At 52.1% G+C, this 16,773-nt stretch overlaps 1 protein-coding gene across 1 annotated transcript in view; it reads right to left on the bottom strand.

The window, feature by feature from the left end:
• Positions 1-8,635: 8,635 nt before the first annotated feature.
• XXYLT1 (xyloside xylosyltransferase 1) overlaps positions 8,636-16,773 on the bottom strand; it is a 206,788-nt gene continuing 198,650 nt past the window's right edge. The window contains exon 4 of the mRNA XM_066241343.1: positions 8,636-11,290. Coding sequence (XP_066097440.1) covers positions 10,894-11,290 — 397 coding nt within the window. The 3' untranslated portion in view covers positions 8,636-10,893. The remainder of the gene's footprint in view (positions 11,291-16,773) is intronic.

Genomic DNA, 16,773 nt, shown 5'->3' with positions numbered 1-16,773 from the left:
AGAGAGAGAGAGAGAGAGAGAGAGAGAGAGAGAGACCACATTCACATACCCTTTATTACCGTATATTGTTCTATTTTATTATGAGTTATTGTTACTGTGCCAAATTTATAAATTAAACTTCATCATAGGTATGTATGTATAGGAGAAAACATAGTGTGTGTGTGTGTGTGTGTGTGTGTGTGTGTGTGTGTGTGTGTGTATACACGTTTGGTACTGTCTGCAGTTTCAGGTGTCCACGTCTTGGAACATATCCTCTTGCATGAGGATACCAGTGTTCCTGTTTGTGTGCAAACAACAAAGATTTGATGGCGGGTACTGTGTCAGGTGCTGTGAGCACGGGGTGGGGAGGGGAGAGTTCCTGCCTTCAAGTAGCACACAGCCTATGAGCTGCGGATGACAGAAGAGACAGGAAGATGACAATGGTGTCTGTGTAGCAAACCCCTGTCCCTACCAGTCTCAGCTTCTTGTGACATCCAAGGACAAGGAGCCCTGCAGTAAAATGTAAATAAAAGAGCAAGGTTAATCTGTATTTGTGTTACTTGAAAAAGAATAAATGTGGCCCTGGCCGGTTGGCTCAGCGGTGGAGCGTCGGCCTGGCGTGCGGGGGACCCGGGTTCGATTCCCGGCCAGGGCACATAGGAGAGGCGCCCATTTGCTTCTCCACCCCCCCCCCTTCCTCTCTGTCTCTCTCTTCCCCTCCCGCAGCCAAGGCTCCATTGGAGCAAAGATGGCCCGGGCGCTGGGGATGGCTCCTTGGCCTCTGCCCCAGGCGCTAGAGTGGCTCTGGTCGCGGCAGGGCGACCCCCCGGGGGGGGGGGCAGAGCATCGCCCCATGGTGGGCGTGCCGGGTGGATCCCGGTCAGGCGCATGCGGGAGTCTGTCTGACTGTCTCTCCCGGTTTCCAGCTTCAGAAAAAAAAATACAAAAAAAAAAAAGAACAACAAAAAAAAGAATAAATGTGCCCTGGCTGGTTGGCTCAGCGGTAGAGCGTCGGCCCAGTGTGGGGAAGTCCCAGGTTCGATTCCCGGCTAGGGCACACAGGAGAAGCACCCATCTGCTTCTCCACCCCTCCCCCTCTCCTTCTTCTCTGTCTCTCTCTTCCCCTCCTGCAGCCAAGGCTCCACTGGAGCAAAGTTGGCCCGGGCGCTGAGGATGGCTCCATGGCCTCTGCCTCAGGCTCTAGAATGGCTCCGATTGCAACAGAGCAACACCCCAGAGGGGCCAAGCATAGCCCCCTGGTGGGCGTGCCAGGTGGATCCTGGTTGGGCGCATGCAGGAGTCTGTCTGCCCACCTTCCGCTTCTCACTTCAGAAAAATACAGAAAAAGAAAAGAATAAAGGTGATCCCATTCATTACCCACCCACCCCCCATACACACACACAAGCGTCACCATCTCTTCCTATACTTTCTATAAAACTCCTCCCAAGCCTCCACATGCCCTCAGGCTCTGGAAGCGTAACTCTTGACTCCTTTTTTTAAATAAGCCCTAGTGTTCCTCTTTCCTTCCCCTCCAGTCCAGGCCACACGGGCTCATGCCGAGTGCCCCCTGGACGGCTGCCTCCCTCTGCAGATTGGGCTGGAGACTAGAGGACGCTACTAGTCAGAGGAGCCAGAAGCTCCATCGACCCCTTCATGCCTCAAGGAGATGGAGCTCATTGCTCAGTGTGACTGATGCCTCTTATAAGAAACTCCTCGCCCTGGCCGGGTAGCTCAGATGGTTAGAGCATTGTCCCAACATGCCGAGATTGTGGGTTCAATCCCTGGTCAGGGCACATACAGGAATCAACCAATGATGGCATGAATAAGTGGAGCAACAAATTGTCTCTCTCTCTCTCTCTCTCTCTATCTCCTCCCCTTCCTCTCTCTCTAAAAATCAATAAAAGAAAGAAAGCAATCCTTGACACATGAAATTCTCTGCCATGTGGCCGAGAGATGCACAGGTGTTGTGGGTGACAGAGAGGGGATACCTAACCCCAGCTGGGGTTCAGGGAAGGCTTCCTCCAGCTGAGCTGAGTCTTCAGGGAAGACCAGGTGGGGGGAAAAGGGGTGTGAGGAGCAGGGAGCGTGCTCCAGACAGCTGTGTGAGGGAGAGCACAAGTCCTGGGCCATTTGTCGCTGTATCCGCGCAGGCCTTCTCACAGGGGGACAGGATCTTGATCGAAGGGAGCCCTTCCCACACAGGCTCCTCACACAGACTTGAGTCAGGCAGGGCTCTCTGCAATTCACAGTTTTCACTTTCTTGTCTTTCGGTACCAAGTGACAGCAGCCACAGGGCCCAGCCTTCCCAGCCTGAGGAGATCGAGGGCAACGGCCCCGACCCCATCTCGCTCACTCAGACTCGATCTGGTATGCTTCCCCCTCCTGGCAGGACCCCTAGAACACGAGGGTGCCAGCTTGCCAGCTATTTGTTTTTGTCCACCTAGGCCTTGAATTACAGACTCTTGTTCTGTTACTAAGGATGCAAGTAAGGTCTAGAGACGGGAGATAACTCGCTTTGGCTCACACACAAGTGGGTGGCAGTGGCAGGTGGGACCAGAGAATCTGTTACCTACGTTAACTCACTTAGTCCTCACAGGGGCCATCAGATGGCTATGACTGAGAGGTGCAGAGAGGTCAAGGACACTCTTTAAGATCACACGGCCATGCTCTCTCTCACCAGGGGCACACTTGGGTTTCCTGTTATACCCAACAGGAGGCATCTCTCGCCCTCACTCTGGATCCTGGGGTAAGCCTCCCGATGCACCTATGGCCCCTCCCAGAGAATGCACCCACAGCAGGAGACCACATCACTGTGAGAACGTCTGTCGGAGTGGGGACTGACCCGTCCTTTTTAGCACTGTGACCACAGAATCCAGACCCCAGAAGGTGTTTGGTAAATATCAGACATGCGCGAATAAAGTGTCCTAGCTGGGTTGTCAGCTTGGGTACCCCTCCTCTAAAACCTGCGCTCTCCACATAGACTGTCTGTCTCTTCCCCACTGTAAGCGTGGGTGACAGCAGTGGGCTCACAGCTCTGGCCTCAGCCCCGCACGGGCAGCTGCCCCTGTGCCTGGCGGGGTGCCTGGTCTTGGGAGAGCACTCCCTTGTCGCCAGGGTGGCTGAGGCTGCTCCTGCTGCCGAGGGGCACCCTACAGCGTGTGGGTGCGGCCCGGGCCGTACAGATCTTGGAAAGCAAAGGCAGGTTAGCTCTCGTGTCTGAGGGAAGAGACAGAGACAGGGCCTTGCTCCCTGTGAACAGCAGATCTCCTTCCCGGGTGGCCGCTGGGACAGGCCTGCCCCGTGGCCTATGAAGCGGGCCAGTGTCAGCGTGGAGAACAGCGCCTGCTCAGGGAGCCTGGGCCTGAGCTGCTCAGGGAAGGCCGCCAGGAAACCGGGAACGGGCAGAGCCGAATCCGGGAGTGCTTGATCCGGGAGGAAAAACCAATACCAGCTCAGAGGAGAGCTGAGCAGGAAGATGCAGGAGGGCTTTGGGCCCCTGGGCCTGCAGGGCAGGGACTCCATCGTGGACGCTCTGCCCAGAGCCCCCTTTAGGACGGGCCTCATTCCCTCAGGAGTGCTGGCTGCTGACGCTCACGGCTGAGGCCACCCCCAGGACAGCCTGGCTGAAAGGAGCGCCCCCTCCCTGGAAGGCCCCCTCCCCAGGGGCAGTTCCTGAAGCGAAGGCCCTGCTCCCAGGCGCCAACCAGGGCTTCCCGGCGAGGTCGCCCAGCTCTGGAGCTCTGTGTGGGACTGGCGGGAGCCTCTGTCATGACTGCCTCACAGCTTGGCCTCTCAGACCGGTCCTGTCCCCCCCCCCCCCCGCACTCCCCCCCCCCGAGCGTTTCCCAGGAAGTCTCCTGATATAACCCTGTGTTGCAGAGCCTGCTTTCTGGGACAGCGGAGGCCAGTGGGGTGAGGCAGGGAGTGGCGTGGGATCACAGTGGTTTGGGTCCAGTGTGAGATGGTGGGAGCCCCAGCCGGGAAGTTTCAAATCATGTGGGTGGCAGGAGGACCCTGGGGACCCCCAGGGAAGGAGGCTGGCCAGGAAGGCAGGCAGGAGGGGAGAGACCACAGAGGCACCCAAAAGGGCTGCCTGGAAGGGAGGGTCAGAGATCAGGCTAGTTCTTCTGAAAGGTGGGATAGGGTGAGTGGATCCAAGTTTACCATGAAGTTACCTGCTCATGACCGTGAACAAGGACTTAAATTTTTCAAAGCATGTGTTCACTTGGAAAATTATCGACATTTCTGCCACTTTCTGGCTCAGATTTCTGCTTGAACAGATTGCTATGTTGCTGGCAGCATGCCCTGCAAGCATGGAGATTCTACACACAGCAACTGGAGACTCAGCCCACCCGGTGCCGTGGACAAAGGCATTCTGCACTTTGGGAAGGGCCAGGCCCAGGCTGGATGAGAGTCAGAGGGTTGGTTGCCTGGGGTGTAAGAAAGGAGGCCTTCCCGAGAAAGGGCAGGATGCCCTAATGGGGAAGCTGAGGTTTCTACCCACAGGGTAGCTTGAGTGTGGGGCCGAATGGCTAGGACACGGCCCTGGGCAGGACTTGGGCTGGCCGCAGAGCTCCCACTGAGGGAAGCTGGGGGCTCCCACCTGACAACACCTGTGGCACTGGCGCCAGGGGGCAGGGCCTTCGCTTCAGGAGCTGCCCCTGGGGAGGGGGCCTTCCAGGGAGGGGGCCTCCTTTCAGCCAGGCTGTCCTGGGGGTGGCCTCAGCCGTGAGCGTCAGCAGCCAGCACTCCTGAGGGAATGAGGCCCGTCCTAAAGGGGGCTCTGGGCAGAGCGTCCACGATGGAGTCCCTGCCCTGCAGGCCCAGGGGCCCAAAGCCCTCCTGCATCTTCCTGCTCAGCTCTCCTCTGAGCTGGTATTGGTTTTTCCTCCCGGATCAAGCACTCCCGGATTCGGCTCTGCCCGTTCCCTTCAGTGCAAGGGGGCAGGGTCTGTCCAGGGCCTGGTGAGACCTTCCCCATGGCTTATCTTACCTACTACCTCAGCCGTCCTGGGAGGGTGGCAAGGCTGGGAGCCAGCTGAGCTCTCCCACCTGCACAGAGCTGTGCCTGCTGGCCACGGGCGTACGGTGCGGTCGGGGCCAGACCCAGGGTCCCTGTCTTCCCGCCCAGCCTCTTTCTGAGGCAACGTGCCACTGCTCACATAGAGCAGCTCCAACTCAGGCCACACATTTTGGAGGGCTCCATTATGATCACAGGACCACATGTGTGTCCATGCACAGTCACACATGAACCTGAGCACAGTCGTGCAGAGAAAGTGAGGGCTCCTGCTGGTGAAAGTGGGGAGAGGGCAACCGCCCTGGGAACAATGGGCACCACTTAGGCAAAAATGTAGGTATCTGCAATTCCTACAACCCAGCGATTTAATTCCTGGATATACAACACAAAAAAAGCTTTGAGCAGGTCCGTTCATGGCAAGGATGTTCATGGCAGGGTCACTTGCGAGGGTGTGGGGTGAGGATAGGTCCTTGGGTGGCAGCATAACCTGCCACCACCCTGCGAGTTCCCATCACTGTGAGTGAGGGCAGCTAAACAGGCAGGAGCACAGCACAGAGTAAGCGCAGCAGTTAGACGTGTGCGTAGTAATGGGATCTTAAAAACAGTGCTGAATGAAAGAACATGAGACTTCTGAGCCACCCAAATTAAAACATATATACAGGAAACAGTAATGTAATTTTGAAAGAACACAGATGTTACACAGGAAGCAGATTAGAATGATCATGTTGGGAGTGGGATGTGGTGATAAATGGGAATGAGTAGAACAAGAAAGGGGCCTTCCTGGGTGGATGGTCGTGGATTGAGGAGGGCCATGTACTCAACCCTCTACATCTGAGGTTAAAAACAGTGGCGAGAATGAAGTGGGGAAAGGTGGGAGGGAAGTACTGGGACTTTCTGGCTTTGCCCACATTCCATACCAAACAGCAGAGCAGCCCAAGCACCCAGGCAACACCAGCCCCTTCACCCTGCGGCCCCGGCACCTGCCATGCCTGAGCGGGAGCTAGGAGACATGCAGAGGTGACACTGACAAGGTCTCTGCCCTCAGGAGCTCATAAACCATAGAGATGGTGAGGTCAACATGCAGACAACCACAGAGCAGGACAGCCACCAAGCAAGTGTCTGGGCCTACGGATATACCGCTGACAATTTAATGTGCCCCAGAGGGCTCTGTCATTCTTATTTTAAAAGAATGCTTTAAACAAACTCATAGACACAGAGAGCAGTACGGTGGTTACCAGAGGGGAAGGGGGTGGGGGGAGGATGAAGAGAGTAAAGTGGGTCAAATATATGGTGATGGAAGGAGACCAGGCTCTGGGTAGTGAGCACACAATGGAACACACAGATGACGTATTACACTCAAAACCTGCAAGTTATTAACCAATGTTACCCCAATAAATTTAATTTAAAAAAAGGTTTTAAGTAGTTAACTGCAAGAATTTCCTTGTGCCTGACCAGGCAGTGGCACAGTGGACAGTGTCAGACTGGGATGCAGAAGACCCAGGTTTGAAACCCCAAGGTCGTTGGCTTGAGCGTGGGCTCACCAGCTTTAGCGCAGGGTCACTGGCTTGAGCGTGGGATCATAGACATGACCTCATGGTCTCTGGCTTAAGCCCAAGGTCGCTGGCTTGAGCAAGGGGTCACTCGCTCTGCTGCAGTCCCCCCTCAGTCAAGGCACATATGAGAAAGCAATCAATGAAGATCTAAGGTGCTGTAACAAAGAATTAATTGACGCTTCTCATCTCTCTCCCTTCCTGACTTCTGTCCCTTTCTCTGTTTCTGTCACACACAAAAAATTTCTTTGTATCTGTGTAACTATTTCTCAGCTTCCCAAGCACTTACACTCTCTTTTCTGGGATGTTTCTAACACTCCTTTGAGGGAGTCCTTATTACCCATCTACAAATAGCGAAAGGGGTGACCTTGCTCATCCAAAATCGCCCAAGTAGTGAAGGCAGAACATGGGTTCAAGGCCAGGACTCGGCTTTAGGAGGAAGGTTCTCTCTCTCACACCAGCACCTTGCCTTTTCAGAGCCCTCTGCTGCCCTGCCACACTCCCTCTTCAGCCTCTGGCCTCTAATGTGGAGGTCACCCAGGAGGCTGGGAGGTCTTAGGATGAGCAGAAGTTTGGCCTTTAGTCAGTGACAGCTGCACTTGCTCTCAACCCACAAACTCTTGGCACGCTCTATGTTGGGTGCCCTCTGAGCCAGCGCCCACTCTTTGACTTGATGAGATGCTACTGAAGGGACTGCTGTAGTTTGGTTTTGACACATATACAAGAATAAATCTCATTCACAAGTCCGTGAGTTTTCCAAAGGCCATTATTTGTACACACACAAAATACGATAGCACAAAAGGGTCCTCAGGTTACGACACAGTTCTGTTCCTACGACAGTGACGTAACCTGAATTTTGTTATAAGTCAAAACATAACCTAGCCCAAGTCACTTATTTTAACATAGTTGTAAAATCATAATCTAGAACATAAACACACAACTAAGCCAAAGAAAAAGGAAAAGGACATAAATATACTGTACTGTACACTGTACTGTAGTAACAGAAAAAATGACAAAAAACGAGTGTAAGAAAAATTCCTTACCTTTATTCCTGTGGTTGGCGTGCACACTGGAAGGGGCATTGCAAGGTGGGAGAGAGTGACCTGTTGGGAGGAGGAAGCTGGAGAGGCAGGAGAACCTGCAGAAGGTGCTGGAGACACTGGGTCAGGTGAGTCAGGATTGCCTGAGGAACATGCAGGAGACGCTAGAGATGATTCTACCTGTGCTACAGGTGTTTCATCTCGAGAAGCAGCTGATGTTATAGAGGGTACAGGATCTGCTGCAGGCCTCTCTGCCTTCTTGAAGAATTGTTCCAGACTAGTCTGGAAGGCTGATGACTTCTTCTCTTCCAAACACGTCTCAATTTTTTTTTGTTTTTATGGGAGTGAGGGTTGTAAACTCAAAACGTAGTATGTCGAGACTGTCATAACCCGAGGACCCCCTGTATCAGAAATGAAAGCAGAATCTGGAGATGCTGTTATTAGGTCACTGTTATTTAGAGAACTAGGGCATCCATCCGTAAGCAAAATTGAAAACACAGAGCTTACTTAGCTGAGATTATGTTTTCTTATGGGTGATGGTAACCACGGCCAACTGTGAGCTGTAAAGTGGCTAGGGTGATACTTACTGATAATTGGGGGAAATGGCTAAAATTTTATAGGATTTATTGTTTATTATAAAAGTAATTAATATTCACTATGAAAAATATAGATCTAAATACAGGTGAAGATAAAAAGCACCTTAATCCTACTACCGACTTCTGTTCTATTCATACTTATAGGCATATGCAAAGTGTTTAAAATGCAAATTAAACACAGCACAATTAATTATGTTTGCACTGCACCGATGATAACAGGACCAGCCTTCCAGGGCAGGCTGGAAAGCGGCTCTGGTAAAGCGCAGGAGCACGGGGGCTTTGCTGGTGACAGGACCCCGCTGAGTCATGTTGTGTTGACCATGGAGTTGTAAGGTCAAGGCCTCTGGTGACAGAGGAGGGTAGTCTCAAAAGTAAATAAGGAGATTTTGTTTGGCTTTTGCTCATTTTGATTAACCAGTTTACTGTTTTCCCTTGCAATAAAAGACACTCACAGCTATAGAAACATTTTAATTATTGAAATTATTGCAGAAAAAATAACTTTGTTATTATGACTCTAAAATGCTCTAGCATCTTATCTACTTTTTTTCCCATTGAAATAATTGCTTTTTTAAAAAATATGGCATTTGAATCACATGGTTTTTTAAGAATTTAACTAATAAAATATAGAACAGGCTCTCTCTTTTTATATATACACACATACATATATGTATATACACACACATATATACATATATATACATATACACAATGTGATTTTAAAAATAAAATTAGGAACATACCATACATACACTCTATATTTTCCATTCTTTACTCAACAGCATATTGTAACCCCTCCAATATATTAAATATTGTTCAAAAATATTTTTAATGCCTAAAGTATTCCATTATATGGATGTAACATACATTATTTATCCCTCCCCTAGTCAACATTTTAAGCTGTTCCCAATTTTTTTCAATTATAAAAAATGATGTGACAAACAATGACTCTCTATCCACATAGCTCATTACTTTCTTACAATAAATTTAGAATTTTAATTACCTTCATGAGGTATTCATGAACATTATTGATAGTGTATGTGAATCCCCAGTGCAATGCTTGGGACACAGCAGGCCTCCAACGGCTGAGGCTATAAATAGGAAATCGAGTACGGACGAGGAGAGACCAATTCTGCCGGAGCTGAGACGAGGAGAGAAATGTGCTCCACTTTGTCAGGGGATGATGTAATGGGAAAGTTTGGGGAAGGAGAATGAGAAAGCATGGGTTTTACTGCCAGGAGCAGACGGGCCAGCCAATACCTAGAATAAAACGATTCTCAATTTGAACCCAATGTAACACTCGCACTGTCCTCGTGCCTCCCAGACACGCAGACCTGCTCACTTAGCTTAACGGTGCAGAGACGGAGACCAAAGGCCCCTCATTACACTTGTAACTTGAACCTTCACGTAACAAAAAACTGTGATCACAGCACAAACAACATAAATCACTGTGTCCTCAAAGATTATTTATTAGCTATTCTCACTTGTGATGAAAAGAAATAAAAAAAGCAAATGAAATTGAAATAAAATAGGATGAAAATCCAACAACACTTCTTCCCCAAAGACTTCAGCTGGATTCTACAAAATGGATCACTAGAGCAGCGGTTCTCAACCTGTGGGTCGCAACCCCTGTGATTTGGTCGTTCAACCCCTGCCGGGGTCGCGACCCACAGGTTGAGAACCGCTGCACTAGAGGCTTCCTGTTTGCAGCTTACTTATAGGAGAATTCATTAAAAGAAGAAACTTAAAAATATCCTAACTTCTTCTAAGGTTCAGGTTTGAGATGGTGCAATGAGGAAGTCAGCAGGATGACTTTTTTAAACAGAGAGCTGAACGCTTACAAGCCTAAGGCAACAGCCCCGCTGAGCCATGTGGTTACACTTGAGCAAGGCTGGGCTCCTCTTCGATGAGTCCTCCCAGTCTAGACAATCACTGCATGTCCTTGGGGGTGCCCAACCTCTGTTCTCTGATGACAGACTTGATTGCCCAGCAGTCTGGTCACCTGGAGCTGGCTCGGATGAATAAGTGATAGAGAGGTTCCGTGACACAGGTGGAAGGTAAGAGCTGTGAAGGCTATGATAGTAAGACCAGTTTTGTGACCTGAGCCACTACTGGCACTGAAGCCCCCACCCCAAAGAGGTGGCCATCTTTACACCCACAGCAGGCAACATGAGCATCATGGGAGTGAGCGCAGGCCCAGGATATGATGTGAAAGGTTAGCCAACATCGGGATGCTTAAACTCTGGGCCCGCTATTAAAACCCTGGCTTGCGAGCTACAGAAGTTCTGTTTGTTCTTTCTCTCAAAATGGAAGTCTATCAATTTAAAATAAACTTATATTTGGTCCAAGAAAAGCCAGTTCTTAAAAGGATTTTCATTCTTCAGAGGCTGAAGGCAAGGGCATGTTTTTTTTTCCTTCCTTCTTTTCAAACACCTGCTTCCCAGACCACTGACAGATGACTCAGTGCTTGGCTTTCACGACACCTGCCCCCTGGAGGGAGAAGTCCCCAAGCACCAGTGATGTGTGGGCCAGTCCTCACTGGGGGGCCTCCCGACACTGACCCATGGGGTGGGAGAGCTGCAGCTCCTGATCACAAAGGATGTCCCTGCAGTGCCTCTCAAGGGGCTCAGCCAGCACCTGGGGGCCTGCCCCAGAGGCGTCCCCTCCTCTTCCCCCAGATGCTGAGGCCCGATGGCACACGGGCGGGAGTGCACCTAGGTCTCCGGGATGGGGGTGTTGCAGTTCCCGTGGTAGATCCTGACGTGGCCCTCGCACCGGAAGTAGGCCTCGAAGACGTCACTGTAGCCATGGTCCCTCCACCAGGTGCAGAGCTGCCGGTTCCAGGTACAGTCCAGCACGTGGAAGAGCTCGGGATGCTCCATGCCAATCATGGTGAAGAAGTCCTGGTCCCCGAGGTGGCCGCGGAAGTGGTACTTGTCGGCCAGCTGCTGCACCTGTGCTGGCTCCAGCAGGCGGCTGTAGAGTGGGGACTGGCGCATGGCCTCCAGGCTCAGCAGCATCACCCCGCTGTTGAAGCCAGGGAGCCCCTCAGGGGGCGGGCCCCCCACCCGGGTCTTGGGGTTCTCGTGGCGGAACTGCCAGAACGTGTGCCTAGGAGGGGAAAGAGAGCAGACTTAGTCCGGTTTGTGGGGGTGACACAGTTTGCCAGCACCATTCCCCTGGGGCGTCACAACCACCCTGGAGGGAGATCCAATTTCAGCCCAGTTTTATAGCGATGAAAACCGAGGCAGTACGAGGTTCAAAATTTGTACCACATCATACGCAAGTGACAGAGCTGGCATCTGCACCCAGGTCTCCTAACTCCAAGCCTCATGTCCTTCCCATCATGCTCTGTTACCACAGGATGACATCATCGCCTTCGCTAATGTCTGCACAGACTGCCCTGAGTCACTGTGTAGTCCTCACCACGCCCCTGTGAGTGGGGCTCTGTGAGGAAGTCACGTCACAGCTGAGGAAACTGATGCGCAAGGAGGTTCGGTAACTGGCTCAAAGTCACGCAACTACGAAGCAGCAAAAGCAGGGGCTAAACCCAGGCATCTGGCTTCAGAGTCCGCTTCTTAAGATAGTAACAATCCAAGTGAAACTTTCTACCCTCTTGTCTTTGTCTGTGATCGTGAAAGGAAAGGAGAAAGAGAAGGGAGGGAAACAATTCTGAACGGTGATCTGGGCAAGATGCAGCCCGAAACGAAATCGTCTTCTGCTTTAGAACAAGCCTCCCTTATGAAGACACCAAGCCTAGCATTTCTATCAGGTTGGGCAGGGGTTGGAGGCTTGAAACGGCTTAGGACTCGTACCTATGGGTTAGCTGAAAAGCAGCAGCTACTTTAGAGGGATGTTGCAGTTCCTGTGGAAATTGATTTGTCACCTCAATTTCAATTTCCCTCTAGGCAGATTTGGAAATCCAGTCAACACTCACAGTTCATGGGCTGCTAGACCCAGAAAGACCCTTCTAGACAGAGCCAGAAACCTCCCTAGGGTGATATGGTTAGACCACTGGCTATTCTGTTCTCCGACCTGCCTAACATCAAGTCCTGGTGTGCTGCAAGGAGTGGGCTGCAGGAGGGGCAGGGTCCCCAGCTCCATATCCCCAGAGACACAGTCTCAGCAGACTGGTCAGTGAAGGAAGGAGAAAGGACGGAGGGCCCTTTGTCATGGGAAGGGGCAGGAGTGGGACAGTGGAGTGCTCTGCATCAGATTATATCTCCCCAAATTTTACCCGCTTCATCCTTTGCATAGAGAACCCTTAAGGTGAGGAACGCATCCTGGCAAAGCCAGCTCTGCTCCCAGCCTGGAAACGCCACCCCTCTGACCTTCCACAGGGATAGTTCCCCCAGCCAGTCACAGGGCAGAAACTGTGTGGGAAAGTATGGAGCAGCAAAAAGAAAAGCAGAGATCTGGCCCAGGTGGGCCACAGTGGCCCACTTTCTGGTTCTAACACAGTTTTCCAAATCTGGGAATGGAGAGACCTTCCCCGAGGTCTCGCGTATCACAAAGGGCACCGAGAGTGTGATCCTGGTGAGGGGGAAGCATTCCTTTCGGCCAGGCTTACATGTGGAACACACAGGGTCATTGTTTGTGCTTTGCCATAATTTGACTAAGAGTGGCACAGGGCTCTGGCGCCTGCCTGGTGATAAAACCTTGGCAAAAATAAGCTTCCCAAGCCAACGGAGATGCTGGAGTCTTTCTAGCCACAAAAGCCTGCACTGATGGAATCGCAGAGGGGTTGCAACGCAGTCTGGGGATTGTTTGTTCATTTTACTGTATTTCTTCCAAATGGTTAATGTCAACTCGAGGTTGCAAATCAGTTAAAATTCTATCAAACAGACCTGGTCCACCACAGCATGGTAGAGGAGGAACTCTCCAAATAGGGGAGGGGTGCTCCACTGTCAAGGGGCTGGCTTCCTGCCTCGCCTCGGGGTGAGGACAGAAGCTCTCACCAGGAGAGACCAGGGTTGTAAAGACAGCAGTGGAGACAGAGCAGTGCCTTTGGAACTCCTGGGCGCCTCATGAGCCATTGAGCCCACTGCTCCTTCAACCTCCTCCAGGTCTCATCTCCTTCCTTCCCAGAGGACCACGGGGTATGAGGTGTGCGGTCAAGTCAGCCTCCCCTGGGTTTCTGAGGTCGCCCAGAACCAGCGCTGCCTGCTTTGCTTTGTCGGCACCTTGCACAGTGCCCAAACAGCAGGGCCTCGCCAACAGAAACGTGACTGACAAGGAATGACGAGAGGTCAGTGCGGCTCAGGCTACTGGCCTTCCATGTGGGCTGGAGTCGGGGGCAGGAAGATGTCAGGACACAGAGCTGCAGCTGCAGAGAGACCTGCTGCCTCACTGAGCATGCAATCCCCCTGCTGGGTCTGTCTGGGGCAGAGAGAAGCAGGGAACCACACGAGGGTGCCCAGATGGTTTAAAAGGGTTCAGAAGGATGTCTTTTCCCCAGCAAGCTGGGGAGCAGAGAGGCCACTGCAGTTCTGGGCACCTTGACCAACATCAGCAGGGAAGCTCCCCAAATCTTTGCAGCCTACGCAACAGTGACCTGACAGTGAAATTAAAGGACCCAGGAGAGGGGGGCCAAAGGTGGAGAGAGAAGACAGAACACCCCTCCAGGCGGGGACCACAGCACAGGTGCCTCTTTGGGAACATAATGCCTGGCACCGCCACTCAATCAGGACCACGAGGCATTCTATAACGAACAGCCAGGAACAACCCGGTCTGGGCCATCAGCGCGTTATGATTTGTAAGGCGAAGCAAAGGAGGGACAGGAAATTAGAAACGCAAACTGCTCAGGGTGTCTGCTGAAGCAGAAACACAACCTGAAAATAAACCAAGGATTCTAAGTGCCCTTGTTCAAAGCATTCCTGCTACCCCAAAATGAACCCAGAAAAACAGAGCAGCTACTCATAGGAGTGGTGGGTTTCTCTGGCCTCTGTGTCAGCCGGTTCACGTGCAGAAATTGTGACAGCCTTGATGCCGAGAGAATGGCACAGGGCGACTGAGAGATGAGCTCAGGCCTGGGGCTCTGGCTGGACAGGGAAGAGCGTAACGAGGCGGCCCCATCACCTTCTCACGTGCTGCAGCAAGGTGAGGGTGCAAGGCGCTCCTGTTCTCTCCACGTCAGCGCCTTCTCCCGGCAGCACAGAACAGTACTGCCTATACTTTAACAGGAGAGATAGAGGTCCTCAGTCTGTCCAGGGCAGGCCCTGACCCTAATCTAGGGCTTCTGATCTCTGGTCTCTTTCATCTTTGCCTCAGATTCCACGGGCTAATGTTCCAAGGAGGAGGACTTAGATTTCAAACATTTTCTGAATTTTGCTGGCACACCCCAAGGCCAGAGGCACTGGGGACCAGCCATCAGATGATGCCACTGTCACTGGCGCTTCACTGACTCAGGGGTCAGACCCAAGAGCCACTCTGAGGCAGGTCAGATGGTGCCCAGACCTCTGCCCTCCTCACAGGGCACTGCCATGGCACATGCGGAGGAGGCTGCTGGAAACCTCTGTGTGAATGTGTATCTGGTTCTGAGTCCTGGAGCCTCCAGAAGGTTCTCTGATTAACCTCCCACACCCATGCCCAGTCATGTCTCCCTAGCTAATTGTCTGGATTTGGGCCTGTGCAGGGGTTCGTTCCATCCTCCCGGTCACCTGGAGACTGACACTCGAGGGCTATTGTCTGGGTTTGGGCCTGTGCAGGGTTTGCTCCATCCTCCCGGTCACCTGGAGGCTGACACTCGAGGGCTATTGTCTGGGTTTGGGCCTGTGCAGGGTTTGCTCCATCCTCCCTGTCACCTGGAGGCTGACACTCGAGGGCTATTGTCTGGGTTTGGGCCTGTGCAGGGGTTCGTTCCGTCCTTCCGGTCACCTGGAGACTGACACTCGAGGGCTAATTGTCTGGGTTTGGGCCTGTGCAGGGTTTGCTCCATCCTCCCGGTCACCTGGAGACTGACACTCGAGGGCTAATTGTCTGGGTTTGGGCCTGTGCAGGGTTTGCTCCATCCTCCCGGTCACCTAGAGGCTGACACTCGAGGGCTATTGTCTGGGTTTGGGCCTGTGCAGGGGTTCGTTCCATCCTCCCGGTCACCTGGAGGCTGACACTCGAGGGCTAATTGTCTGGGTTTGGGCCTGTGCAGGGGTTCGTTCCATCCTCCCGGTCACCTGGAGACTGACACCCGAGGGGACAAGGTTTCTCTTCCTCTAGAAACCACTTCAGCTGCGAAACAAGCCCCCTTGCAGAGAGATGTTCCCTTGTGAATGCTAAGTTTATCTAGAAGTTAAGGAGGCTTATTTGGAAAGTGCAAATAAAAAATCTTCAAGCCCTCTCTTCCAGTTATGAGTGGTGAATTTTCTGAATGTTTTCCATTGGGTATGTCCTAATTAATAATCATTAAAAAAAAAAAAGACTACTAAAACCCAGCAAACCAGTTTTCACGAAGAAAACCCATCTTTATGGAAAGGTGTATCTGAAATAATTTTGAAAAGCAAAGTCATTTCCTCCCTCAGATCTTTCCCTGATGACCATTGTCAAGGTCATGCCAACAAGTGTCCCAACTAGAGACCCTGGCAGAGAATCTAAAGCTCACAGTCTCCAGAAAAGAACAGGTTTCGTCAAGGAATAATCCCGCTCTCCTCCTCCCACCACCAGATCTGAGACCGTTACCTCCCTGTCTCTTCGTGATTTTTTTCCGCCTGGCTTTTTCTCAGCTCCTCAGTCTCCAAGTTTTCCACTCTGGCTTGTCAGAGGGAAGAAGTCAGGATGGGAACACACACCGAGCCTGGGCAACTGCACAGTTCCCCCAGCAGAGTTCCAGAAGCCTGTGCTGGCTCAGGCTGAGTTCAAGCTGTAGGCTCTCAGGAAAGAAGGCTCTGTTTTAGGTCTGAGGTTTATGAAGACACAGTTATATGCAGCATATCTCCTCGCCGTGGCTTGCCCCTCAAGTGTTCATCAGAGTCGAGTGCCAAGTCGCTAACAAGCAAGCGAGGCGGGGCCTCCTCCTGGAGGAAGCATGCCATCTGGATGCCATCTAATCAGCGCGGGCCGGCATCCGGAAACACGACTTCCGTTATGCCATGCTTGCGTACCAGCCCCCGTGAGCTCTTGTTTGACTTGGAAGGGACCCTGATTTCCAGTTCCGTGAGAGGAAAGGCCTGGAGTGAAGAGCAAAGCTCGGCGGCAGTCCAGTGTTCCATCCACCCCCGGCCTGGGTGACGCGGGGCTGGCTTCAGAGCAGTGACACTGTCACAGGCCTGCCCGGAGCCGAGGCTGATGTTCTGGGAGACAGCTGCCGACTCCAGTTCTCTGGGGAACCACTGCCCTATGGTATTAAACCGGAAGGGCATGGACTTCCTGGAGTTGCAGGGTCACCACAAAGCTTTAAAATGTCCCAAGAGTCACAACTGACCATTATTAGGATCTCTTGCACGCAAGGCCTGAAGTGGACTTAGGTCATTAGTTCAGCTGGACAGACAGGGCCAGAAATGTTCCCAAAGTCACACAGGGTATTAGTGGCAGAACCGAGAAGTCCCTCGGAACCACAGCATACCAGAGCCTAAAGACACTCACAGATTCACAGTTCATGTTCC

This window comes from Saccopteryx bilineata, chromosome 8, assembly GCF_036850765.1.
Source record: "Saccopteryx bilineata isolate mSacBil1 chromosome 8, mSacBil1_pri_phased_curated, whole genome shotgun sequence".
NCBI lineage: Eukaryota > Metazoa > Chordata > Mammalia > Chiroptera > Emballonuridae > Saccopteryx > Saccopteryx bilineata.
The sequence above is the reverse complement of the archived record's forward strand: the minus strand, read 5'-3'. Positions and strand labels throughout refer to the sequence as shown.